Genomic DNA, 27,723 nt, shown 5'->3' on the forward strand with positions numbered 1-27,723 from the left:
TTTTGGTGACAAAAATCTCAATTCTTAATGCACTGTGGTTTCTTGTCAGCATTTCTAGAGGAAGGCAGTGCTAAATTACAGTTAGAGGTTAGTAGAAATAAAGAGATAGTTTTCTCCCAAGTTTGGTGGATCTCCTGAGTCCTGTGCACAGACCCTTTGTGAAGCAGCCCTGTTGGGCCCGGGTTAAGGATCCCCGCCCTTCCTCCTTGACTGAATTTTCTTCTTTAGTCATCACTCTGCTTCTGCCCCTGTTGTCACAGTTTCTATCCTGCTCTTCATCGTTCAGGATCAATAATGAGATCCTGGTTACATGAAACCCTTCTTATTCTTAAGTATATAATTTTTGATATAACGCTTGGTCATAAGCCTCTCCTTTGGAAAGAAATTGGGCATACACGCCAGATGTTGATGTTTGTGTGGGTTCACATATACACAGGCAAAGCACAAAAGACACACTTCAGTGCTTTAGTCTTTGAAATTGTTAAACACAATATCTAAGATGGGAAAAAAAAAAAAGAATACACGCCCTCATTGAACTAAGAAAATCGCGTTGGCCTGGTGTGAGCCGGGTGACCCTCTCTGAACCAGTCAGTCACAACCATGGGCGGGGGTTGCTGTGGGCAGTGGTGGCGTGTCTCTCTTCTCCCAGAACCAGGGAGCTGCTCTGGGACTGCCCTCCTGGAATCTCTGACATGGCGGGACTCTCCTCTCCCCACAGGGAACTACGAGGTGTCCATCAAGTTCAATGACGAGCACATTCCCGAAAGTCCCTACCTGGTGCCGGTGATTGCGCCCTCGGACGACGCCCGCCGCCTCACTGTTCTGAGCCTTCAGGTGAGACGCAAGGAAACATCCATCTCCTTGGCCACAGCCTGACCAGTGAGGCCCTGGACTCCCACGGCCCCTTCAATCTCGGACTCTGTGCCAAGGGCCCCAGCGCATTTTGGCCACAAATGCTGCCAGTCGTAGGGGAGCTTTCCTGGGTCAGAGTCACATTTAGGACAGGAGACTGTTGGGGCAAGCAAAAAGCAGCCATGGTCAACAAAACTCCTTAGCATTTGGGAATGAGTTTGTTTTCTAAATATTTATCCAAGAGAAACAAAGAAGGCCTGTTAATCATTGGTTAAGGGATAAGGAGGGCTTTCAAAACAAAACAAACGCAAAACTAACAGTTCTGTGATGTTCAGCTTGCTATTATTGGCTTCCTTTTCCTCGAGAAAGTCAGTTGTGATTTATTTTACGAGGCCGATTTATTTATAATAAGTGTGTGCAAGCCACTGTGTTAAGAATTGTATTGGTGTTACTTCCCAGTCCTTGCAACAGCCTAGTGAATAGGTTTTTCTTCCCCTTTTAAAGATAGAAAAACTGAGGTGCAGAGAAGATATAGCTTGTAGGAACCAACTAGAGTAAGGCTCCAGAACCTTGCTCTTCATAGCCACCACCTTAATACCAGTCTTGGCATTGTGGCAGGTGGTTACGTAGCCCGACCTGTTAGAATGGTAGGAAATGCAGTTTCTCACCCTGCCTTAAAGAAGGCACACCATTCAAGGTTGCATTAGAGTCTTCAGCAAACTAAGAACATTGGGATTGCCTTTGGGTCTTAGGACACTGAAGATAACTAACTGTCTGAGTCAGCTATAGCAATTTGACTGTGAAATAACACCAGAATCCTAAAAGATGATTTCTGGTTAAAGGGATTTCCCTAGAACCATCAGTGGCCCCTGGGTCTTGAAAATAATGGCTGGATGAAAACTCATCCTTGTATCTCAGATGATCGGTATCTTTGGACCTGGGTCCCTGCACTTGGTTTATATTTGAGAGTCTGACTCTTCCTGAAGGGAACCTGGTACTGATAGTTGTCCCAAAAATTAGGGAACCCAAACAGAACCCCAACTGGAGTCACAGTCTACAGATTGAAGCGGCCTCTGGCGAGTACCAAGGGTGCTGACTGGTCACGGCAGTGCAGATGTTTTTCTTGTGTTTCATTTAAAGGCTTCTTAACAGAAGTCGCTTCTGTGGCCAACTTAACTAAAACCTACGGAGGGAGATAAACCCAGCATTTGTCGAGGGGCTCAGAGCTGCCTTCATGCATCTCGAAGATTTCTTTTGGATCTTCCGAGGTGTTTATCTCCCTCTTGAGGATTTAGTGGCAAGTGGATTCAGGTAACGTAAATGCTTCCATCCAAAAGGAGCTGATGTGGGGTAGTCACCTCCAAGAGACTTGTGTCGAATCCTCTTATGACAGCTTGGTCATGAAATGTTGAAATAAGTGTGCAGCAGGCTGGTGTGTCCATTAAGCTTTTGTAACCAGCTGCAACAACAGGAGGGACTTGCGTATCAAGTTGGTCCCCTTTTCTCCCCTTGTTACTTGATGCCAAGGGACATGTAAAGTATTTTCTGGAGGTTTACTAGCAGGCTACATGGCAACATCTGGGGCTGGTTAGGAAAGACACGCTTGTTTTTGTCTTGCGTTTGAGACTTCTCAGAAAATTGGAGTCGGCTGGCATTCTCTAGGGGAGGCGGTTGGATGGGGGTGGTCTGGTGATCAAAGAGTCTGTAATTTTGGGTTCAGTCTGCCCTCGTCTGTAACCTCTAGGGCAGCTCGGTCTAGTAGAATGTTCTGCAACAGTGGGAATGTCCCATATCTCCGGGGGCAGCCGTGAGTCACTTGCAGCTCTTGGGCACTTGAAATGTGGCTAGTGTAACTGAGAGACTGAATTTTATATATATATATATTTATATATGTATTTCAGTTTATATATATATATGAAACCACATGTGACTGCTGCTGCTAAGTCACTTCAGTTGTGTCCAGCTCTGTGCGACCCCATAGATGGCAGCCCACCAGGCTCCCCCCATCCCTGGGGATTCTCCAGGCAAGAACACCGGAGTGGGTTGCCATTTCCTTCTCCAATGCATCAAAGTAAAAAGTGAAAGGGAAGTCACTTAGTCATGTCCGACTTCTTGTGACCCATGGACTGCAGCGCACCAGGCTCCTCCGTCCATGGGATTCTCCAGGCAAGAGTACTGGAGTGGGGTGCCATTGCCTTCTCCAACATGTGACTAGTGACTACTAAACTAGACGGCATTGCTTTAGCGCCTTGCCAAGATGCAGTCCTTGGACCAGCAGCCTCAGCATTGCATGGACATTACTAGAAACCTGGAATCCCAGGCTCTGGCCCAGACCTACTGAATCAAAATCTGCATTTTCACAAGACCCTTGGGTGCCTCGGTGGCATGTTGAGTGTGAGCCGTGCTGCTTGAGTGTTATCATCTGAGTAGCCATCCAACCAAGTTTACGCCAAAACTGTTGCCTTGTAAAATTTTGCTCTTCAGGACTGGCCAGTCTTGAAATATCTCAAGCATCTGAACTTCTAATCCCTTTTTCCCAGCAGAGGATACAGTTTCCAGGAGAAACCATGGAGAGTGAAACTCATCCAGTAAAGAGCAAAAGCTATACTTCTCCCATGTTTTTTTTTTTGGGGGGGGGCAGACACTGAAAACTTCTACATGTATGTTAATATAGAAGGAGAAGCTGACATTTCTGTTTTAAAACTATCCGATGTATGGGCCAGGCCCTATGCTGAGTGCCTTGAACGCACAGCTTCATTTAATCCTTGCAGCAGCTCTCTGAGGTAGATTTTAGTTATCATGCCCATTTTTACAGATGAGGAAACTATGGTTCAGAGAGGTTCAGCAGTAGTTACATACCTAGGAAATGGCAGCAACCCCAGGTCCTGCTGATTTTTAACCACTGTGCAATACTGCTTGAAAGAAAAATCCTGGGTAGCCCTTTACAGATTTATTTAAAGTTCTCTCCATCTCCACCCATGAGGTTAAAAAAAAAAAAAACAACTTTGTTCATGTTAGTGACTGCCTGGTTTTATCAACTGCTAGGTTACTCCTAAAACTGGGGTGGAGAATGGAAGGGTTTTTTTGTTCTTTTTTTTGGTGGTTGTTGGGGGTGGATCTGGAGGATCCTGGGTTTTCTGGCCTGTACAGGTTTGTTTGGGATGCTGAAACTGTAATCCTGTTGACCGGGATATCTCGAGTCTCCACACCCAGGAACCATGTCTGAGTCAAGATATAAGACTGTGCAGATGTTTATCTCTGATTTCTTATATTTAATGCTGGAAATGTGGAATTACTCACCTGCTCTTTTGTTGCCAAATATTATATAATAAAACATGTTCCAGGCCTATTTGCATGAGAACTGTCCCCCCAGGAATCCTGGGTTGGGGTGGTGTGTGCTGCTGAACAAGAACGCCAAGGGCTGTAACGTGTCTCATGTGTTGACTTCTCAGGAATCGGGATTAAAAGTTAATCAGCCAGCCTCCTTTGCTATAAGGTTGAACGGGGCAAAAGGCAAGATCGATGCAAAGGTGCACAGCCCCTCTGGAGCCGTGGAGGAATGCCACGTGTCTGAGCTGGAGCCAGGTAAGCGCCAGAGCCCCCACCCAGGAATGTTTCTGCAAGTGACTGCCCAGACGTAGGAGTTGTCGGCCTCTCCAGGGCCTTCGGATTCCCTTTGCTATTGCCAGACGCTGTTCACAAATGAAGATATAAACATTTGCTAGGGACAGGCTTTGAGATATAACACCTCTTCTATTTTTTTTTTTAACAAATATGTCTTTATTTTCAGTTGTTTTTCAGATTCTTTCACATGACATTCATTCTGATATTCTCATCTTTTAAGTAAATATCACAGATTTTTACTGTTGACCTTATGAAATGAATAAGTACACTTTGACCTCAGTTTACTCTGAAGGGAAGGTTGATTGATGTAAATGATAATCTGCAGTATTCCCTGGTGGTCTAGGGGTTAGGGCTTTGTGCTCTCACTGCTGAGGGCCTGGGTTCAATCCTTGGTTGGGGAGCTATAACCCTGCAAGCTTTGCTGCCAAAAGAAAAAAAAGAGAGAGAGAGATAATCTGGGTCCTCAATAGGATGCAGTAGCATGGGATTTTCTTGCTCGCCACCTTGCTGTATGGACTTGTGTGATGTCAATCCGCTTTAACAAGACCATTTTTCAGGGAGCATATATGAAGTGTCAAGAGTTGACAGGAAGGTAAGACTGAGGAAGACATGACTCCTGCTCCTCAAGGAGGAGCACAGACTCTAGGGAGGACCTGGAGAGTGAGCCAGAAAAATTCAGGGCCCTGGGGAGGACCCCTGCTGATCACCCACAGCACAGGAGTTTTGAGAATCTAATGGTAAAGATGATCAGAGCAGGAGAGGAAAAGAGTTTCTGCCTTGATGAAGTCAGGAGGACTTCTCGGAGGAGGTAACATTAAGTGTGGGCCCTGATGCGTGAGGACAGGCCCTGCGACCACTGCCCTTATTGGGTGTTTGCTGTGTGCCCTGCTCTGTAAGTGAGTGTAGACATTTGAAACCTGGGTTAGCATTAGATATCTTCTGCCCACTGAGTGGGGGAAAAAGGGGCAGAGGGCAGCCTCAGAAGGAACAAGTGTAGGGGGGCCTGGGTGCCCTGGTCAGATCATGGTTTAAGTCTGACCAGATTAGAAAGAATGCTTTGGTTCATCTGAAAGACATGGTCATGAGCGGATGCTCCCAGAGTTGGTCCATGTGAGAAAATAGCGTTAATCAGCAGTGTTAGAGATGCAGAGGGAGGACTCGAGGCCAGAGTGCAGTTGGCCACAAGGGATGGAAGTGAATTCAGGCAGGTTACATGTAGCTTGGAGATAGGGTAGAAAGATGATGATGCAGTTGGGAAAACTCAGGATAGTGGCCATGGGTGGACGAGGGTTGATCGATGCCTCATTACAGAGTTTCAGTTCAGTTCAGTCTCTCAGTCGTATCTGACTGTTTGCGACCCCATGAATCATAGCACGCCAGGCCTCCCTGTCCATCACCAACTCCTGGAGTCCACCCAAACCCATGTCCATTGAGTTGGTGATGCCATCCAACCATGTCATCCTCTGTCATCCCCTTCTCCTCCTGCCCTCAATCTTTCCCAGCGTTAGGGTCTTTTCCAATGAGTCAGCTCTGCATCGGGTGGCCACAGTTTCAGTTGGAGTTTCAGCTTCAACATCAGTCCTTCCAGTGAACACCCAGGACTGATTTCCTTGAGGATGGACTGGTTGGATCTCCTTACAGTCCAAGGGACTCTCAAGAGTCTTCTCCAACACCACAGTTCAAAAGCATCAATTTGGCGCTCAACTTTCTTTATAGTCATAACTTTCCTTCCAAGGAGTAAGTGTCTTTTAATTTCATGGCTGCCGTCACCATCTGCAGTGATTTTGGAGGCCAAAAAAATAAAGTCAGCCACTGTTTCCCCATCTATTTGCCATGAAGTGATAGAACCGGATGCCATTACAGAGTTTAATATTTTATTTTTTGAAGGGTTTTCCAGTGTCTCCAGGATATCCAAGGGGGAATGTTTAATAGATCTCTAAGCATTGTCCTCAGCCCCAGGCAGTAGTTGAAGCCCTAGGGTTGTCTGAGACCACCAACCTGCCACAGTCAAGATGCTGTTGGTGAGAAATTACAGAACACACATCTCAAACCAACTCACATAATAAAGGGGGTCCATTACACACATTAAAGGGATCTGTTCAGGATCTAAGATGGGTTTCAGTGACAATTTAATGTAGCCATTCACCTACTTTCTCCATGGCCCCAAACATCTCTGCTCTTTCTTCTGAACTGTGGGCCTTATTTTGCAACAGCCTTTCTCTTGGTGGCAAGATAGCTGCAGCAGCACACAACACTAATCAAGGGAAATATCCTCTCATCAAGATTCTTTCTCAGAAGATGCTCCTTTTGCGGAAGTCTTCAGCAAACCTCCCTTCCTATCTCACTGAACACACATGCTCCTTCTTGAGTCACTTCCTGTGGCTAAATGCTATGTGCTAATTGACTTAGGCTTGGGGGAAAAGGGATTTCCCCCCTCACTCCTCTCCATTAGCTTGACCCAATCAAGGACCATGCCTGGGTGTGGGATCAATTTCCCTTGAGACACATTGGCTTTCTGAGAGGAGGAGTGGGTCCCAGCTGGGGTCTGGTGGGGGATGGTGCAGTGCTGAAGGATATATGGGTGGCAGTTCTGTGTGGGGAGAGTCCAGAAGAGACTGGAAGAGGGTTTGGGTGGAACTTTGAGCAACAGAAGTTCTAAAGTGGGTGGAGGGTAGGAGGAGCCAGGGAGCAGCTGAGAGACCTACTGGAGGAGAACAGACTCTGCCTCCCGGCTGAAAGCCCTTCAGGAAAGAAGGGGGCTGTAGAGGGGTGCATGATGGGAGGATATTCTAGGTGCCCATTTCAGCTAACAGATCCTCTTGCCACATGCTGTGACCCAAACACAGAGTGAGAAATCTGGCTGTTGCCTTTTGGGGCAGCTGCTAGCGTGGATCTAACTTAAGGAGCATTAATGTCCAATGAAACCATTTTTCCCCCCTTCAAGTGGCCAAGCAGAAAAACTTTGCCAGAAGTGAGCTTTCCATAAAAGAACCGTCCCTCTGAGGCTGAGGCCATAGGGGATTAAACACTGTGTTTGAGACCTGGATGCATTTCTCGCAGGGCAGCCTAGGGACATGCAGAGGCCCATCTGGTTTAGATTGCCAACACTGGGTGCCAGGCTTGCGGTAGAACCGTGGTCTTACTAGTGACCGCAGGTGGGCCCTCTCAGGTTGGCCTCCTGTCCTTGCCCCACCCATCAGGGCTGTGTCCACAGGCCCCGTTTCACCTTGTGCCTTTGCTCCTTCTCCCAGATAAGTATGCTGTTCGCTTCATCCCCCATGAGAATGGGGTCCACACGATTGATGTCAAGTTCAACGGGAGCCACGTGGTTGGAAGTCCCTTCAAAGTGCGCGTCGGGGAGCCTGGACAAGCGGGGAACCCCGCCCTGGTGTCGGCCTATGGCGCAGGGCTTGAGGGGGGCTCCACAGGTAACACGCTGCCTCTATTTCTCGTCTGCAACAAGCTGGCCCCAGGGAAGAGCAAATGGAGCTTTGCAAGCCCTGGGAAGCCAGCTGCCCGCCATCCCCAGGGAAACTGCAGTCAGCTGTCTTCCTTTGCCAAGTCCTTTTAGGATCAGGACACTGATAGGCAATTCAACACAGCATCTTTCTTTTTGAGGATGCGCAGAGTTTGTGATGCATGTAACGGGCCTCCAGGGAGGTCCCCTACCTGCCAGCTCCCTTGGTGGTCCCTGGGCTCCTAGGAACATATCACCGCAGTAAGACCTGTCTCAGCCAGGTTGCTTCTTATTCTGATCGTAACAGAGGAGGGGAAAATCCCAAAACGGTCAAATTCATCTTTAACCCTTGACACAAATAGGACGCATTAGCTTGTAAAAAATATGGGCAGGGAGGAAATAGGTAAAGTTCCATCTTGCTTCTCCCCCCTCCCTCCCTCTGGGTCCAGGAGGAAGGATGGCTGACACATCAGGGAGGACCTTCAGGGTGTCCCTCTGTTGGTCTTCAGTCTTGGTCACTTGGCGGCTTAGCTAGTTGGTTGACTAAAGAAGCAGACATGAGTTTGCTTTTATTAGATAGCTATGGCCTTAGTGCTGTTTGTGTTGTACAACTTGCCGTTGTCACCTGACACCCTAAGGAACTTTCCACATCAAGACCTACAGATCTGCCCACCTCATGGCGGCTGCAGTTAGTGTCCATGCAGTGAACACAGAGGTGGCGTCAGCCATGTCCAGTGCGTCAGTATAATGCAGGGTGCCAGGGTGGGTTTCTCTGCAGGCGTGGATCTGCTGGGGCACGGCTGGCGTCTGGGTGTTACTTTGGGCTCTCTTAGGAAGGCAGCCCAGTTTCTTGAGTCCCTTGGGTGTGCACATTCTGCTCTTAGTGTTCCCCGGTTGGCTGAGTGAGACAGAGCGGACCCCGCCCCCTCACCCATGGACGAGGGGATGAGCAGCTGTGGTTGCCTGGCAGCCAGCCCCAAGGAGCAAGGATCCTAAGGGCCCGAGGGACCTGCCTGGGTGCAGGAGTGACTGACCAGCTGGCTAGCCACACCAAGACTCTGGGCCAAAGCAGTGGCTTCAGCAGTACTTCCCACGGGGTCTGTGTGAGGACTCCCCCTCTCCCCAGGCCCATCTAGTCTGGCTCCACACCGAGCTCTGGTCCAGCAGCTTGCCCTTTATAAGAGGCACAGGACTGCTTTAGCCTGGGATATGTCCGCTTTACAGGTGAGTAACATGGGGCTTAGAAAGGTTGAGCTGCTCCCCAGCACTACTTAGCTTGGAGGAGCAGAGCTGAAATCTGTCCAGGTTCACAGCCTCAAGGCCTGTTCCCTTACCCGCTTAGTTCCGCTGCTTTCCTAAGTGGCTGACTCGCCCCAAGGCAGCAGCTACACCCCTGGCCTGCTTTGTGGGGTGTCCTACACCAGGACCCCTGTTTTCCCAGCTGCCTTGAAAGGTCCCCAGGCAGCAGCAGTGCAGGCATTTGGCTCCTGATGCACCACCCACCCTTGAAGCCCAGGCGGGGTCCTCCTAGCACTTGGAGCCCCAGCAGGCCTCAGTCCAGGCCCCACCGCGGCTACTGCGGTCTCCTGCATTGCCAGCAGCCACCTCATCCCCTGCTGGATCGTACCTGCAGTGCTGGGGCCTCTGGTGCTTCCTCTTGGCTGTTCGCACACAGGCCTTCTCAGGAGCTCGGGTTTCAGACTGTGCTTTGCAGGCACTGGATGCTGCTGAGGGAGGGAGCTGGTCTTCCAGGGAGACTCCCAGCCGGGAGCAGGAGGTACAGAGCACGTCTGTTTCAAGCTCTGTGTAAATATTGCTCTTGTCAAGGGGAAGGCGTCTTGTTTTTCTAGCTCTCCCGCTCCCAGGCCTTTTCCCAAATCTCCATTCCTGGCTTACACAGCTGCAGTGTGTGTGGAATGAAAGGTGTCTGTGTACGGCTGCCGGAGGGCCCGCATCCTGACCCTCGGCACAGAGCGGGCTTCCCTGTGTTTTTATGGGTGGGTCTGCTGTATCTCTTGGCTTGAGCTTTGAATGGTCCATTCTGCAGGTTTGGAAGTATGGGAATGTAGAGAATTTGGGGTAGGACTCTTCGCTGCAGAGGGGCTGAGAAGGCCAGCAGTTATACCAGGGACTTCCAGACTTCTCTGCTTGGAAGAGCCATTTTCTTGGTGAAATGCTCCCAGAACCCCTCTCTGCACAAGGTGCATGAGCACAGCCTTGGCCCAGCGCCCTTCACCCACCTTCAGAATCTAGTAGGGCTGCATCACACTCACAGGGACTCATCTGTACACACACGGGGGTGCAGGGGACACTAGAGAAAGCCCAAGAGCAGCAGCAATGACCCAGTGCAGCCAAACAATTAATTAGTTAAAAAAAAAAGAGCAGCAGTAATATAAAACTACTGAAATAAAACAAGCAGGAAAAGCAAATATTACACTAGAAAAATAATACATAAGAGGGCCATGCCCACAGATGTCCTGGGTCCTGGTTCTAGCTGGAGGCAGTAGTGAGGGAACTCCTGTGTGTAGATTTTCTTTCTCCCATCCACTCTCGGGTGAGTGCACTAGCTCTGGGTTAGACAGACCTTCTGTTTAAACCCCAGTTCAGTCAGCCCCCAGCTGTGTGACTTGGGATAAGTGGTCTGACCTCTCTGAGCCTCCACTTTCATCCTAGTAAAATGGGAATAGTAAGGGACCCCACCTGATAGGTTGCTCTTGTCCTGTAATTCCTTATTTCTCTTTTTGCACCTCGTCTTCCTTTCTGGGCCCTCACAGTCATGATGAACTGATGCTTCTCAGGGATGGAGCAAGAGCAAGGCCAGGTCTTTTCATTTCACGTTAAAAGTATCTTTTTTTTTCTTATTGTCACTTTGCAGCTACTTCCAGAAAATCGTGTCTCTTGTTTGCACAGCCTTCTCCCTTTACCTGCAAGACCTTGCTTCAGCAGCAGCTGCCGTGAGGGCTTCTAAATGACACATTTGAGATAGTTGGGGGGAACAGGATGGCGGGGGAGGGTTGCTGGGACAGGAGCCTCAGGAGCTTCCAGAAACAGCTGGGTTGTGTTTGGGCTTGCGTGATAGCAGTTCCTTTGTTTTATTGATAACCAGAACAATAATTCTTTCTCTGGCCTCAGAGCTATAATTAAACCAAAATAGTTCCCAGCTGGGGCGGGGTCCAGGGCTCTGGGAAGAGCACAGCCCTGCATGGGAATGCTATACTGAAGGTGCCCATAGAGGGCGCTGCAGTGGGTGACTGGGCCCTATCTCTTCCTGCTCCGAACTGGAAAGGCGGCTGGGGGCTTTTGCAGGGCCTTGGGCTCCCATGACGGTTTGCTGGCACTCTCTCGGCCCAGCTTTCCTTCTATCACAAGGCAGGATGTCTGTGCAGGGGGCCCTCGTATACCAGGCAGGTAGGAAGTAGAATGTCCTGGAGCTGGGTTAGAGCCTCCGAGGCAGCCAGGAGACAGGCCGGGGCTCCAGAGCCACACAGATGTACTCCACTACCAGCTCTGCCACTTCTCCTATAGCTCCGACTAGCATGTGGTTGAACTTCCCTGAGCCTCAGTGTTGTTTGCTAAAGAGGAATCACTGGGCGTGTAAAGCGCTGGGCACAGGATCAGGAGTCAGAGTGGTGTGAGTGGTAATTAGCAGAGCTGCTGTCTGGTCGCCTTCTTATTGTTGGGTTCACGGCACAGTGCAGGGGCCAGCAGATTCCGGAAAGACGGATGGCCCATCTACAGGATGGTGTCTGGGGCAAGGAGCCTGAGGAGGAAAGAGGCAGCTCTGGGTTGCCTGGGCTTCTCCAAGTCTATCCAGAGGAGAAAGAAAAGGTCAGAAGGGCCTACGCTTGCCCCACCCCTGGAGGCAGAGCTGGCCTCCGGGGGCTGAAGCAGCACTTCGGGCACACAATGATGACTTGGGCTTCTCGCCCTCAGCCACGGCTCGTGCCCAGAGAACAGGGTGTGGGTGCTAGTGGGCAGAATGTCAGCCACACTCCTGCCTGGACCTTAGAAAGGGGTCACCATTCCCCAGGGCCTGAAGTTCTCCTTGCCAGGAACTCAGAGCTAGTACAGGTGGGTTCCCACACCACCAAGGTGACCCCTCTGTGAGGGGACCTCTGTGTGCCCTGCCACTGCTTCAGGGCCCCCAAGACACTCCCCAGACCACCCACCACCACCGCCACCTCCAATCCCTCCAAACTGTTCATGTGATCTTTATTCCCGCTTCCTTTCTCCCAGGTATCCAGTCAGAATTTTTCATCAATACCACCCGAGCAGGGCCAGGGACATTATCCGTCACCATCGAAGGGCCGTCCAAGGTTAAAATGGATTGCCAGGAAACCCCTGAAGGGTACAAGGTCATGTATACCCCCATGGCTCCTGGAAACTACCTGATTGGCGTCAAATATGGCGGGCCCAACCACATTGTGGGCAGCCCGTTCAAGGCCAAGGTGACAGGTAAAGACCAAATGACTTTGAAGTTAATCTTCCCCTTGTTAGCAGGGGAGGTGATCTTTTTCAGTATCCGCAGAGCTAACTGCGAATAGAAACTGGATGATTTTATATATGTTGAATCTGCCTTGAATCTTGGAGTAAAGAAGTAATAGCACATGTCAGCAGGGACTGCGTGTTCAAAACTTGCAGAATGAACAAGCAGCGCAAGGGTGTAAAAGTTGAGAAAAGCATGTTAGGGCTCTAATAGAAAAGGAGTGCTTACACATTTGAAATCGTTTTAGATCAGGGCCTGAAAAATCCCCTCATTTCTAACCTTCACTTTTAAAACAATCAAAAGTTGGTTTTTTAAATAAATTTATAAAAACGTGCCTTCTTCAGAACACTGAAAAAAGTACCAAACAGTAAAAACCACCTCACAGCCCACCACCCAAGGTAACCACCATAAATATTGTGGTGAATTCCTTCAACATGTCTCTTTCTGCTTGGTTCACTGTCATGTAAGTAGTATAGGTTCATTGCAGAAAATTACATTAAAAATAAATTAACTTAAAATGTTAGGGAATTCCCTGACAGTCTAGTGTTTAAGACTCCGTACTCCCACTGCAGAAGAGCTCCGGCTCACTCTAGTCAAGGAACTATAAGATTCCACATGCCGTGGGGCATTGCCCTCCCCCCCAAAAAAAGAAATTCAGAGAAAAGAATCACTTTCTAATATGTAGAGGGAATCATTTTTGATATTTTGTCAGTGTTCTCCCACACTTCTACACAGCTTAGAAATATTTTATATAAATGGAAGATGTCCATTCCATAGGATGGCACGTGGTTATATGGGAGGGATTTCCAGATCAAGAATTTCCATCAAGTCAACCAAGGCCAGACTTCCTAATATTCCCAGAAAGCCAGATCTTAAGTTGTGTTGGGCAGGACCCTAGAACTCCATAGATGACAGTAGCCAGGTTAAGATGGGGAAGCTTTTAGATCCAGGTACTGGGGGTGTGAGGGAGATCCCGGTGTTGGGGAGTTGGGGCTCTCCTGGGATTTCTGCTCGGGGCACTTGCCTTGTCTGGCCGGTCACACCGTTTCCTCCCTCCCGTGTCCCAGGCCAGCGTCTGGTCAGCCCCGGCTCGGCCACCGAGACCTCCTCCATCCTGGTGGAGTCGGTGACCAGGTCCTCGACAGAGACCTGCTACAGCGCCATCCCCAAGGCATCCTCGGACGCCAGCAAGGTGACCTCCAAGGGCGCAGGGCTCTCGAAGGCCTTCCTGGGCCAGAAGAGCTCCTTCCTGGTGGACTGCAGCAAAGCCGGTAGGCAGCCTGGCCCTGCCCGGGGAAGGGAGGGCATGGGGGGCACCTTCTGTGTCATATGTTCATTATCTTATTCTGTGCTGAGTACTTTTAAATGATTTGCCTCTTGATGTTTTCCAAATGACCTCAAGGTACATAGGAAAGGTTTCATTATCACCATTACACTGAATCAGTAACCTGGCCTCTTCTCTGCCACTAATTGCTTTAACTGCAATCTGAACTCGGGTGTTTATTTGGGTGTCAATGTGGTTTAGTTGCCTAGGTCCTGGCACCTGGCACCTCTGGCTGGAAACCTGGCTCCATCTCTTACTTATTTCTCTCTCTCCCCCTCCCTCCTTTCCTTCCCAGTGCTTATTAGCCACGTGCCCTTGGGAAAGTTACTGTCTTTCTGAAAGTCAGTTTACTATTCTCTAGAATGGGAATCGGTGAAGGCAATGGCAAGCCACTCCAGTACTCTTGCCTAGAAAATCACATGGACAGAGGAGCCTGGTGGGCTGTAGTCCATGGGGTCGCTACTAGTCGGACACGACTGAGCGACTTCACTTTCACACATTGGAGAAGGAAATGGCAACCCACTTCAGTGTTCTTGCCTGGAGAATCCCAGGGACGGCGGAGCCTGGTTGGCTGCCGTCTATGGGGTCGCACAGAGTCGGACATGACTGAAGCGACTTAGCAGCAGTAGCAGCAGCAGAATGGGAATACTAATATTCCTGAAGATTCTCAAGAGAATAAATGAGATTAGAGTAGCCAGCGCTTACATAGCCTTTTTACTGTGTGCTAAGGGCTTCACATATAACAATTCCTCTAAACCTCACCAGTAGCCCAGGAGGTCTCTTATTTTTTTAAAAAACACTTTCACCCTCTGTTTGCAGTTGGGGGAGCTAGGGCGGAGAGAGGTGAGGTTCCATGTCCAAGGTCACCCCCCTAGGAAGCAGCAGGGCAGGGATTTGAACTTGTATGAGTGCTCTGCTCTCCCACCTCTCACTGGCCCCAGGCCTCATCCGAGACGTGTAGGCAGTAACCGCTACCTTTGCTGTGGCTCCCATCTCCCCTCCTCTTCCTCTGGCTTCTTGGGTGCATCCTTGTGACGTCACCACCTTCCTCTGCCCCTCACCCCCACCCCCAGGTTCCAACATGCTGCTGATCGGGGTCCACGGGCCCACCACCCCTTGCGAAGAAGTCTCCATGAAGCACGTGGGCAACCAGCAGTACAATGTGACCTACGTCGTCAAGGAGCGCGGGGATTACATCCTGGCCGTGAAGTGGGGAGAGGAGCACATCCCCGGCAGCCCGTTCCACGTCACTGTGCCTTAAAGCACTTCTCGTCGGGTCCCGGGAGCCGTGCTGGCGGCTTCTTCTGTTGCTTGTCTGTTAACTCGTTTTATACAAAGTCCTCCGGCCTGTTTGTGGGTCTGAAAACCCCATCCTCAAAACATTGCCTCTCTTTTTTTTTTTCCCCCTTTCAGTACAGAAAGAAGTCCTAAACTTGACTCTTTAGGGACATGTTGGGGAGTAAGGAAGTGAAAATTGATGCAATAGGCCTGGCCAATCAGACCTCTTGTGGCACAGATCACCCCCTCCAGACAGAACCAGAACAGACCAGGCTCGTATTTTTAAGAAATGAAATTAGCTAGTCAGTTTACAAAACAAGGCTGGAAGGAGGAGACCTAGTTTCTGCTGTCATTTAGAGGAGATGACCGTATCATGTGAGAAAGGGGTACTAGGTGGAAACCTTTGTTTTAACACTACTACCGCTCCCCGCCGCCCCCAAGGGCAGAGTCCAAGGTGACAGACTGGCCGAAACGACTTCCTGGTGCCACTGCCCTCATCCTTCTGCTTGCTTCCCTGCAGGGTCATTGCGTGTGACCATCTTGACAGCCAGGTCTTTGCTTTTGTTTTCAAAGTCCATTTCAGTCACCGGGTCTGAGTTGTGAGCAGTCCCCCATTTGCCAAAGATTCCCCGCCCCGCCTTTTTTTTTAAACCAGCACGAGTCCCTGTTCTTAGACCATGCTCCAGCCATCGGTCTGTCTGTTGAGTTTCCAGCACCTCCGGAGAGACCGCGTAAGGGTCTGAGGGTTAGCGGAGGACTCCTGCGCCCCAAAACACTCCACACCCACCCCCAGTCGGCCCCAGCGTGGCCTTTTTCTAGAAAATAATTATAGAAGGAAACGCCTGCCGACCTTTGGCCTGAAAGTCGAGGGATGACAGGGGAGGGAAGGTCCGCAGCTCATTGGTGGTCCCTCACCACTCACAGAAACAAGGAAAACAAATTCAGCCCCAGGGACATGCCACCCGAGGCTGTTTGGAAAGCAAGGAGCCGCTGCAAAATTCTGAAAATGGGGTATAAGGCATTTTGCATGCCTTCCTGCACACCTGCTTTGGAATAAAAATGGAAGTGTTGGGGGGATTGCTGGCTGACTGCAGGGCCCAGATATGCGGTGTGGTCTGAGCAGGCAGTCCTTTCAGACTGGCTGCCGAGCTCTCACAAGGTGGCTGCTGTCATCTCGATTGCATTCATGGGTGGCGTGGGGCGAGGTGGGTGACCCTCCCTGAGGTGCAGCAGCTGGGGGTGCGTGTTGGCAAAGCCTACCTGTTAGAAACTGGAACTGCCCGAAGCCTGATGTGGAAGGACCACAGGCCTCGTGAACTGGGACGTGGAAGTGAAACTGGAACCAAATGCCGACTGTAAATTGTATCTTATAACTTATTAAATACGACGTTTGCTCCGTAAGCTCCCCGGGTGTTCTTGGATGGTGTCCTTCCCTAAGTGGTTTGAGGCTCTGACCCACCCTCCCAAACCCTGGCCAAAAGGATACAGATTAAGCCACTTGTCTCGACAGGGAACTTCGTCTCTTTTCGCCGGGGGATGTTCTATTTCTCCACAGGCCCGGGTGGGTAGTTTGTCAGGGTGAGGCGCCCTGGCACCAACACAACCTCCTGGGGAAGTTTGCTGCTATTTGCCCTGGTTAAGAGTCCCAGATACAAAACCCACTGAGGGGAAGGCTGTGGTTTTATGAGAGAGAGAGAGAAAGCCTTTTTCCTGATGAGCTGTGAAACCCTCGCTGTAGGGAATGTATTCAGGCATGAAGTGGTGTCACTTGTCACTCCTTGGGACAGCAGGGTTTGGAGTTGGTGGTGAGTCTTCCCTGGCTCTGCTTCTCGTTGCTGCTCAGGAAGCTTCTTGCTGTGTGCTTACGACACCCTTAGCCCCTGCCTCCTGCGCTGCAGCAGGGCTGTGATATGATTTTATGGCAAGGATGCTAATTCAAGTGCTGCGGTAACATGTTTGCAGTCTTCAGGCTCACTGGGGGCAGATTCTGGCCCCTGACTTTTGTCCCCAGAGTGGGAGGGAGCTCTACTTCCCTGCTTATCCTGCTGTGGGAGCAGAGACCCAGCAGGAACCCAGGATCCCTCCCTCTCCCCCTGGGCACCAGCAGGTGCCATGATGACAGGAAGTCCGTTCTGGACCCCCAGCCCTTTACTGGGGGTGAGGGTTGGAGAGAAAGGCTTCTTTTGGTGTGTTTCTTCCCGACGCCCAGCTGGTGATCAGGAGGGTGATGCGTGTGTGCCTCTGAGAGCTGGGAGGAGGGATGGAGGGTCTTTCTGCCCATCATTCTGGAGAGAGCAGCCTTGTCTGTGGGCCTGTGCTGTGAACGTCTGTTCCTGGACTCCAGGACGTCCGTGGGCTTTGCGGAATTCAGGCTGTCTCCAGTGCATCTGGAGAGGCTGCGTTTGCCCAAAGAGGAGACCAGGATCGCACCCTGTTGAAGCCTGGCTGGTTTCTGGGGAGGCAGCGTTGGTAAATTAACAGCTGGACTTTAGCATCAAGCAACCTAGGGATTACGTCCTGGCTCTGCCACTCACTGGCAGTGTGGCTTGGGGGAGCTGCTTCACCTCTCAGAGTGTGCTATGGGCCCTCTGGGAGCTGTGAGAGTCTTGGCCACTGCTGTCTGATCAAACCCTGCCAGAGGTGATGGGCCTCCTCCACAGGCTGCTTGTTAGTACAGAGGTGCTGTTCCTGGAGTTCCCCCTGGCAATTACATGAAGGACGTCTCAGGATGAAACCTGTGCATTTCTCAACTGGTCAGTGGCTAGTACCACAGGGCAGTTGTTATCTGCACCTGGACTTGCTGCTATGAGAACCAGCTATTGTTTGTACAAACACCTTGAAAATTTTGAAACCTGACCCTTTACCAATCGGGTGCCAGGCCCTTTCTGACTTTCACTGGTTGACACTGCCGCTTTCCTACTGAGAGCTGGCTGGACCATCGCTCTCTGGTGACTGGTGGAAGTTAGGTGCAGCAGCTTCCAGCTGCCATGCAGAGACCCCAACTCAGAACAGGTCTGTCCCCCTCCGCGCCCAGACACCCTCCTGTTTCTCACCCAGTTTCCTTCTGCAACTCAGGGAAGCAGCGCAGCCAGGGAGGAAGCCTTTTAGTAACGTGGCCCCTGGTCCACATGTCTGGTCTTAAAACTTCAAAGGGGCCTTGAAAGCCACATTTTGATGAGTTTGGAGTTGGGCACACAGGGATTTAATTTTCCTTGAAAACTGCACAGCCTTAGAAATTAGCAGAGCAAAGATTAATGGCGAAATGGGTGCTCAATCCTCATCAACCCCCGCAAGTTTGTATTTTAAAATGGGCAAGATTGTTAATTCAAGTGCCCTTTGGCTTTAGTGCTTGACCAGAAGGAGGGACTCTCTCCAAGTCTCCATTAACTCGTGGGAAGGTGGGGCTTTGTAATCAACTAATTTCAACTAATGAAAACTCTCCCAGAAACACAGCTTGTTTGGCTAATTTTTTCTGCTCCTCACAATAGCAAATCATAACTCCAAGAGGGAGTGAAAATGTCACATCGCTCAAGGCAAGGCTGAGTCCCATTCTTCCCTCTGCTTTGTCCTCAGGGGTGCTGCCCAAACACTTGGTGGGAGGAATCCTAGACAAAGAGATCCTTTTCTGCTTTGTGATAAGGCTTTTGTCTGGGCCCCTGAGCCCACGGGGAACCAGCTCATGTGCAAGGAATTTAGGGTGGCCCACCCTACACCCCTTCTTTCTTCAAGAGTTCTCCCAAGCAGGCCTGCAGGAGGTGGGAAATTTACGAGCCTGACTTGTGGCCTGCATCCAAAGGCGTTCCGTATGTTGGGCCTGCTTATCTTCCCAGGACAAAGCTGGAAGATGAAAGAATCTGCAGCCTTTTATTGCCCACATTAATCCCTCTGCCTTGACCATGACCGCCGTCTTCCCAAGCGCCAGACACCTCTCCCTGCCAGCGTGGACATTCTTAGGGCAAAGCTGGTGCTGGGTGCCAGTGGGGTGATATCAGAGAAGGAAGCCTTGGCAGAGGCACCAAGCCCCAGAAATGCCTGCTTCAGGCCCCGCTAGGAGCAGCAAAGGGAATTCATGTGTGAGAAACACCCGGAAAGCAGCAGGTCAGAAAGTCTGTGTTCCAGTTTCGGTTCACAAACCTTAGGCAGTTGCTTCTCTTGTGCCTCAGTGCCTCTATCCATAAAATGGGAAGATAATGGGGAAATCCACTCTAAGATGAAGCTTCAGAAAGATCTCACGGCACATCCATCTCCCAACTGACCTGGGCAAACCCTGAGCTGCCGGGAGAGGGGCTGCATGAGTTTTGAGGAGACTCAGCTGCCCAGGGTGAAGTGGAAGGGGTACCTCACGGGGGAAGCACGGTTTGTGGAGAAACTGTTTAGCATGGGGGCTGTTAGCACAGGCCGGCAGATTCACATCCGTGACCTCTGGCCGATCGCACAGGCTCGCAGAACACAGTGCCTCCCTTCTTTTCTCCGGTGGCGTGGGGTAATGGGACCCACTCCGCAGAGTGTTCTTGGGAGTAACCAACAAGACGCCGTAAAGAATATCACTGACGAGGTTCACAAAATGATTATTACTTGCTCAGTGCCTAAAATGATTCTTCTGAGGGCTTAATTCCAGGAGAAGCTACTTTAAAGACACAGTACTGAGTCCTAGAAGAGGCCCTTGGACACAGTTACAGGCCGGGGATTAGGGCTGGGTCATCAGTGGGAGTGGACAGCATGGGGCCTGGTGGCCTGGGGGTGTGGCCAGAAGGCTGGATGGAGACTCAGGTATACCTGTGACCCTGCTCACATAGACCAGAGGCAGGCCTGGGGGCTGCCCCCACACCTCAGGGGTGGGTGGTGGCTTTTATTTATTTTTTAATATTTATTTGGTTTCACTGGGTCTTCGGCATGCAGGATCTTTGTTGCAGCATGCGAACTCTTAGTTGCGGCATGTGGGATCTAGTTCCCTGACCAGGGATAGAACCTGGGCCCTCTGCATTGGGAGTACAGAGTCTTAGCCACTGGACCACCAGGGAAGTCCCTGTTGGTGGCTTACAAATGAGTTTCAAAACCTAGAGTAAGAAAAATATAAGTAACAATGCTAACCACTGTTAGGATCCTCTGCAGTTTTTTACAGGGGAGTGTGCCCAGGCTCAGAAAGGATGGTGATGATCAAGGCTGTGTTAAAACTCTGGAAGTCTAAACTAAAACTTGGGGTCCTGAAGCTGTTCCAAGGGGCCTCGCCCAGGTTGGACACCCTAATACGGGAACAGAATCTGAAGGTGGGTCGCCTTGTGGGTGGTTGGGTGTCCTTGGGCCCACTGAAAGGCAGCACTTTAGGGGTGCCTCTCTGCACCCTCCCAAGGAGGAGGGAAGCCTGTCCATTGGGTGAGAGGACAGCTGCCCGGGCTGCTGTCCCCTTGGTGACCACCAGGGGTGGCCTTAGACACTCAAATCGTGGCACCGTGGGGAGCCCTGGTGGTGGGGAAGGCACAGGATCTCTGAAGCTCCAAGGGAGAGGGATATCCGCCTCCACCCTCTTGAGCTCTGAGCACCTGGGGTAACCAGTCTGTGGGTAGGGACGGTCTGGGTCACTGACGCTTTCTTGAGTTCTCCACCCCACCACCGTTTGGCCCCAGGGTCTTGGCACCCCCAGCCCCCTAACTCTAGACTTTCCTCCCTCCTATCTAACTTAACCTGCCTCGTGGCAAGAGAGTTGCCATGAGCCGGTGTTCATGGTCCAGTTCTCAATCAAAGGACACTTCCTCCAGGAAGACCACCCAGACCATCCTCCTAATTCCCTGCCTGCCCTTCTATCCATCTGGTTATGTTTCTGTCTCCCCTGGACAGAGAAACACTGAGGGCAGGAAGCCTGTGGGCTCTGTCCCTTCTCATCTACCTTTATTATCTGGCTGGGTGCCAGGCACAGGGTCAAGAGAAAGTGAATGTTTGTTGAAGGAATAAATGAGAACACACCCAGCAGAGCAGAAATGTGAGTGGCCCCAGGGCACTGTGGGTAAACTTCTCTCTGGTACAGGGAGGCAGAGTGTGAGGATCCAGGAGGCTGAGTTCATGGTCCTGCTGGTGGGTCCTCCGCCCCGTCCTGTCTGTGCCTCTCTCATGATGCCTGTCTCAGAAGAGGGTCTGTAATGGAGCTGTGGGTTTTGGAGTCAATCCCAGTGTGACCATTTAACAGTGCTGAGCATCACTTTTCTCAACTGGAAAAATGGCATTCAGTTCAGTTCAGTCGCTCACTCTTTGCGACCCCATGAACTGCAGCACGCCAGGCCTCCCTGTCCATCACTAACTCCTGAAGTCCACTCAAAGTCACCTCCATCGAGTTGGTGATGCCATCCAGCCATCTCATTCTCTGTCGTCCCCTTCTCCTCTCGCCCCCAATCCCTCCCAGGATCAGAGTCTTTTCCAGTGAGTCAACTCTTCGCATGAGGTGACCAAAGTATTGGAGTTTCAGCTTTAGCATCAGTCCTTCCAATGAACACCCAGGACTGATCTCCTTTAGAATGGACTGGTTGGATCTCCTTGCAGTCCAAGGGACTCTCAAGAGTCTTCTCCAGCACCAGAGTTCAAAAGCATCAATTCTTCGGCGATCAGCTTTCTTCACAGTCCAACTCTCACATCCATACATGACCACGGGAAAAACCATAGCCTTGACTAGACGGACCTTGGTTGGCAAAGTAATGTCTCTGCTTTTTAATATGCTATCTAGGTTGGTCATAACTTTCCTATTAAGAAGTCACTGAGTATGGTTACTCAGTGAAGCCCCCAGCCCAGGGCCTGGCACACATGGGCAGTGTGCCCAGGGCACAGTATTTCTCCAGGCCTCCCTTTGCCCACCTGAAGAGGAGGCTATGAGAGCCCCAGTAATCAAGTGGCTGGTTTAAGGCTCATGGAGCTCAGCCTAGCAGCTGGCACCTAGCAGGTGCTTGTTAGTCATCAGCTGACATTTACCAAGGGCTTCCTCCGTGCCAGGCACTGTTTGTCCTGTTGTTTACACACTGTCCTAATGTCATTGTCTGAACATTTAAGTTCCCACCATCACCTCGCTGTACAGATGAGGCCGTGTAGCTGTCAGGTGGCAGAGCTGTGTGAGGGGCTGGCTCCCAGCCGCATGTCCAGAGTTTCCTGAAGTGGAGCCCGGGCCTCTCTTTTAGACTCCCTTGGGTGCCTGGTATGCAGTTAGGGGTACACTTGGGTATGCCGAATGGAATCGAGGCTGTAGAACCCTCTGTGCCACCGGGGATCCTCTGGGTATGAAGGGCAAAGGCGCCAGCCCTGGTTCCTTTAGGGGAGAACGTGGCCCCTGCCAGGCAGCCCGGGTGGGTGTGGCCTTCGGTCCTGTCTGTCCCACTGCTTGTGGATGGCCCCCAAGTACCCCGAGCAGCCCAGCCCCTCTTGCCAGCAGGGCCTCGGCAACTCAGTCCTCATTGACTGCACGTATCCCTGGAGACGAGGCACCGGCGGTGCAAACACAGGCTGCAGAATGTTTCCTCCCTCCCCGGCCCCTCCCCCACACTGCCATGAAGGATCAGTTCATCTCCCAGAAGCAAGCCTGCTGGCAGGAGCACATCCGCAAGGAGACCGCCGCTCGGGTGGCCTGGAACCTCAACTATGGCCACAAGCACCTGAAGGAGGGAGCCTTGCCCAGGAAGCGGCCTCAGAAGGCCCCCTTCCAGTCAGCCTTGGGAGCGGGGCCATCGCAGGCCATCAGCTCCCCTGACAGCAAGGAGGTACCTGCTGGACGGCCAGAGACCAGGGGGCTCCAGGATCAGCTGTCCAGGGGAGTGGGTGTCCAGGGCCCTGCACCCAAGGTAGACAGAGGTTGGCAGGCCCAAAGAGCAACTCGGGAACCTGCAGATCAGACCAAACCTGTGGGCTCAGGGATGAGGCCGGTTCCCCCCTGCACCCTGAAGCTGCTCTTCCAAGGCATCTCCCACGATGGCCAAGGCCGGGCCTTGTACCTCCAGGAGCGGTATCGGCAGAAGCCGGAGGAGAAGTTTCTGTACCCGATAGTGTCATCCTGGGAATACGGCTGGCACATGGGTAAGGGCTGCCACCCTCTTGCTATCCCAGGCCTTGGCAGGCGGGGCCCAGCCGTGCCCCTCATCACATTTCTCTGGCTCACTCTGCTCTGAGCAGGGCTCCAGATTTCTCACACTCAGGTCTTTCTTCTGCCCTCCCTCTGTTAACTTTCAGATGTCACCTCCTCTGAGAAGTCTTCCAGCAGACCTCCAGGTGGATGAGCCCATCTTTATGCGCTCATAGCTTTCTGAGTTTGTGCAAGCACCATTGCCATTCCTTGAGTATCCCTCTAGCCTGGTGAGGCCTTGAGGTTCCAGGGCTTCTTAGTTAAGGTCATTAATGCCCTCCCAGCTCCCAGGTTGGGTCTGGCACTCAGGAACTGTGGGAGAAGTGAAAATGAACTAGGGAATGAGGCTTTGATTTGGAATCAAGAAGTGTGAGTTCAAATCCTGGCTTCACGACTTTCATGTTGTGTGAGCTCAAGCAAGAACCTTAACTTTTCTGGGCCTCAGTTTCCACATCCAAAAAATGGGGACAAACAAGTACTTCCCTTCCTTTGTCACAGAGTTTAGGGGGAAATCTGGTGGGAGAACACCTTGAGCAGGAGTTGGCCCTCAGAAAGCTGCATGAGGTGGGAAGGACACACATTCCTTCTGCATGTAATCCTGGTAGAATCTTGTTCAGAACAGCCAGAAGAGGGAAATGTGGAGCCACTGAATCCCAGCTCTGCGCCAAAATGAGTCAGTGAACCAACAGGCATAGAGCTATGCAGGTTGATATTATCAGACTGGGTTTGAATTCTGGTTCATTTGTTCAACAGATGTTTATTGAGCACCTCATATATGCTCCTCTTTTTGTCCTGGAGTGTCTGGCAGAGAGCAAGACAGACATGCCCCCCCACCCCGAGGGCTGGTGACAGATGTAGAGTCAGGCAGTGGTCAGAACTATGCTTTTCAATCTTTATTGTCACCTGGGGAATCACCTGGGGATCTTGTTAAAATGTGGGTTGTGATCTTTCAATGAATTTCAGGAATGGGGCGGAATTCTGCATTTCTAACCAGCTCCCTGATGACACTGATGTTATCGGTTCGGTCCATGGGTCACAATTGAGGCTTTAAGAAGCGGTAAATCAGGAGACAGAGAGAGAGGCTAAGGGGCTGCTCTGGTAGTACACAAGGTGGTCAGCGAAGGCCTGCTGGAACGGCGTGTTTGAGTAGAGTCCCAGGCCGAATTTCCTCCATTGGATTCTTCTGAGAAGGGCCTGACTCCCTCTGTCTACACAGCAAGATAGGCATCACATAGGGCTTCCCTGTTCCTCCTCTTCTGCTAGGCCCACGGGTCCATGCCCACTGCCTCTGAAACCACTGCCAAGCACAGGGTTGCCGATGCAGCAGATTAAAATACAAACTGCCCAGTTGCATTTGTGTTTCAGATAAGCAATAACCTTTTAGTGTAAGTAGGCCCCAAGTATAGCATGGGACATACTTATCCTGAAAAAAGTATCCGTGAAATTCAGATATAATTGGACATCCTGCATTTTATCCAGCAACCCAAGCTCTGGGGTCAGAGGAGCTGATTCTGAACGACCCCCTGGGTATAAGGGCAGTACAAGTTCAGGACAAAGTTTAGTTTTCCCTCATAGTGTTCTGTTGAAGCCACAGTTGCTCCCAGAATTTCTGGAACATTCTGTCAGTTGTGTCTGGCCTCATGCTACTAAGCCAACCGGTTCATAGGCCAGAAGGGGAACAGATGGACAGACAGGAGCTGCATCTTCGCAGTGGGTGTAAACAGCCATGGAACAGAGGGGTTGAAGGCACTGTCTGGGCCCCAGCTGGGTCAGCCCCAAGTGACTTTTATGCATAGAAAGCACTCGTCTAGTGCCTGGCACACAGTAAATGCTCAAGAAGCCGTTACTGGTATTATTTTTGTTATTAATTCAACAGGCAGGATTTGCAGCCAGTGGGCATTTGGGGAGCTAGTTCAGCCTTGGCCAGGACTCTGGAGGTGTTTGCCATGGAGCACTGCAGTGGGAGGGGAGTCGCTGGACAAGGCGACAAACGTGATGAGGGGGAAGTGAGCTTTGGGTAGGGATGCTGCCAAAATAGTTAACAACTAGGGAACCCTAGGTGCCACCCATCAGGGCATATCCTGGTCATGGGGCCAAAGCAGGGTGTTGAGGTTCCTATGCTTTGCCAGGCATATCGTTTAGTTAGTAGATTCTAAGAAGGAAGGGGAGGGGGCCTTAGATAGGGATCAGGGGCCACTAATTGCACAGGAGCATTTCACTGTCCAGCACCCAGAGCCACCGTGGCTGTGTGCTGTGCTGGGCTAGAGCTGGGCTGGCAGGAGGTGTGGTGGCCCCGGCTCCACCAGGCGCTTGTTGTGTTCCAGGGGAAGCCATGAAGAACACCAGGCCTCCAACTTATGCCAGGTTCCAGCCCATCACAAAGAGATTTTACATCAAAAGTAACATCTTCCATGTCACCCGGCGAACAGACCAGCTGATGTGAATGAGCTGGGGGTTCAGAAGCTGCTCCTTCCTTTTCCCGTGGTCCATGTGGACCCTGCAGGGCAGAGACGCTGCCAGCCCCACCCACCGCCTGTTCTGTCCAGCCCTGCTTCCTCTGCCAGGCAGGGGAGGGGCACAGGTCTACTCTAAGGTGGGATTCGGGGGGCCCCACCTGCTGCGACCTGTCTGCCCTCAGAGACCCTAGCTATTTGCAGAGTTCCCCACCCCTGCCATCACCATCGTCAGCCAAGTCACTCCTGGGAAGGAAACAATGGAACCTGCAAGTGTTTCACCAGCAGACCTGGGGCAGGGGAGGCGTTCTTTCCATTCTTAAGGTGCTAAGTGGGGCTGGGTGTGGGGGGCACCTCCCTGTCCTTATTCTACGTTCTGTTGAAGGGACCTGGAGCAGAATTGCTCAGTCCCCGTGGAGCCCACAGTTTAGGGAGGAAGTCGTTTCCATGTTTACTTTCTGCACATACCGCCCTCCCCCAACCCCACCCCGAGAACCTGCAAGGGTCAGGGTTGCCTCACTGCTAAAACAAACAGCCCTGAATCCCAGTTGCTCAAACTTATTGACAAAATAAAGATATATTTTTTACAGCACAGTGCAATCTGAGGTTCAGCGGGTCACCCACCACAAGGTGATCTGGGGACCCAGGCTTCCCCCATCTATCTGGTGACTCTGCCATCTCCAAGGGCCTCAGAGTCCTCACCTGAGTCCCCTATACCCAACTGGGGGGTGAGGGAAGACAGACTGAAGGGCAGGAGAGGACACGCCCACTCTTGACTACCCTGGCCTGGAGCTGACAAACAGTGTCCTATCAGTGAAAACAAATCACATGACCTGTAGAGAAGGCTGGGAGTGCTGTGTGACCAGAATAGGAGAAAGGGTCCCCAAACATGTAGCCCATCTCTGCCAGAGCCTAGTGGGCCCTGCAGCTGCTCTGGGGGTGTATTTGTGTTCCGCTACTGGAGAAAGTGATGGCAAGCCACTCCAGTACTGTTGCCTAGAAAATCCCATGGACAGAGGAGCCTGGTTGGGCTACAGTCCATGGGGTCGCTACTAGTTGGACAAGACTGAGCGACTTCACTTTCACTTTTCACTTTCACACATTGGAGAAGGAAATGGCAACCCACTCCAGTGTTCTTGCCTGAAGAATCCCAGGGATGGCAGAGCCTGGTGGGCTGCCGTATATGGGGTCGCACAGAGTCGGACACGACTGTAGCGACTTAGCAGCAGCAGTAGCAGCAACTGCTGAGTATCGAGTCCACGGGTAGACAGGCAGTTGTTTCCCGGGTGTATTTGGACCTGCACCCTCGTCAAGCGAAGTTCCTGGAAAGGCCACTAGGTGGCGGTGTTGGACCACAAGGGTATCTACCACGGTTGGCCCCTGGAAACCTGCTTTCTCCGCTTGCCTTCTGCCATCCATTTGTTGTGTGGCCTTGAACTGCAATTTTCACACTTGTAAAAACACCAGGGGTTGGGCTTCCTAGCTGGCTCAGTGGTAAAGAATCCACCTGTCAAGCAGGAGATGTGGGTTCGATCCCTGAGTCAGGAAGATCCCCTGGAGGAGGAAATGGCAACCCACTCCAGTGTTCCTGCCTGGGAAATGTAACAGATAAAGGAGCCTGGCAGGTTGTAGCACACGAGGAGGCAAAAAGGCGGACACGACTTGGTGCCTTAACAGCAGCAACAATGCGGAGTTAGACTAGACTAGAGAAAACGCGAACTTTGGCGGGGTTCTTAACTGGACTTCTGACTCCACCAAGGTCACTTTACGACCTCTGTGGGTTCTTAGGTACTTTTGCCTTCACGAATCTCTTCCATTAAAAATTAATAAAAATTATATTTTACAACACTTGTACAAATACATTTATACTAATATTAATGCAAAAAAAAATGTTTGTCTTCAACCTAAATTTTGAATTTCTTTTCCTCCTTATTCTGAAACAAATTAAAACATTCCTGTGGCCTCTAAACCTACTGTGGTCCTCTGCCCTGTGCCTACTTTGTCTCATGGGGGAGGCACTACCTCCATTACTCACCAGCTGTGTGATAATGGGCAAGTTGTTTAACTTGTCTGGGCCCGAGTTTCTTCCTCTAAAAAATGGAGATGACAACAGAACCCATATTTCTAGTGTTGTTATTTCTTAACAGCACTAATGGT

General features: G+C 51.1%; 2 protein-coding genes and 1 non-coding gene across 7 annotated transcripts in view; 2 read left to right on the top strand and 1 right to left on the bottom strand.

Annotated features, from left to right (window-relative positions):
- Positions 1-16,422, top strand: part of FLNB (filamin B) — a 140,248-nt gene extending 123,826 nt beyond the window's left edge. For all 5 annotated transcript variants that reach the window (XM_088831533.1, XM_055414172.2, XM_055414173.2 and 2 more), the window contains 6 exons: positions 719-834; positions 4,305-4,437; positions 7,728-7,904; positions 12,170-12,388; positions 13,487-13,690; positions 14,817-16,422. In XM_088831533.1, coding sequence (XP_088687659.1) covers positions 719-834; positions 4,305-4,437; positions 7,728-7,904; positions 12,170-12,388; positions 13,487-13,690; positions 14,817-15,004 — 1,037 coding nt within the window. In that variant the 3' untranslated portion in view covers positions 15,005-16,422. The remainder of the gene's footprint in view (positions 1-718; positions 835-4,304; positions 4,438-7,727; positions 7,905-12,169; positions 12,389-13,486; positions 13,691-14,816) is intronic.
- A 152-nt stretch (positions 16,423-16,574) lies between these two features.
- Positions 16,575-27,285, top strand: LOC129547613 (uncharacterized). Its single transcript, XM_055413358.2, has 2 exons — positions 16,575-23,067; positions 25,438-27,285. The coding sequence occupies exons 1-2, from the start codon at positions 22,278-22,280 to the stop codon at positions 25,554-25,556; spliced, it is 909 nt and encodes a 302-aa protein (XP_055269333.2). The 5' UTR covers positions 16,575-22,277; the 3' UTR covers positions 25,557-27,285.
- On the bottom strand, positions 19,970-20,042 carry TRNAG-CCC (transfer RNA glycine (anticodon CCC)). Its single transcript has one exon. It is a non-coding gene; the product is annotated as a tRNA-Gly (tRNA).
- Positions 27,286-27,723: the final 438 nt, after the last annotated feature.

Source organism: Moschus berezovskii, chromosome 24, assembly GCF_049115385.1.
Source record: "Moschus berezovskii isolate FMDL1 chromosome 24, NW_MosBer_1.0, whole genome shotgun sequence".
Classification (NCBI taxonomy): Eukaryota; Metazoa; Chordata; class Mammalia; order Artiodactyla; family Moschidae; genus Moschus; species Moschus berezovskii.

Bases quoted from the DNA above. Each gene is read 5' to 3' on its own strand.
- LOC129547613 (XM_055413358.2), top strand. From the start codon at position 22,278: ATGAAGGGCAAAGGCGCCAGCCCTGGTTCCTTTAGGGGAGAACGTGGC. The intron at 23,068-25,437 runs GTAAGGGCTGCC...GTTGTGTTCCAG, and splicing joins GGAATACGGCTGGCACATGG to GGGAAGCCATGAAGAACACC.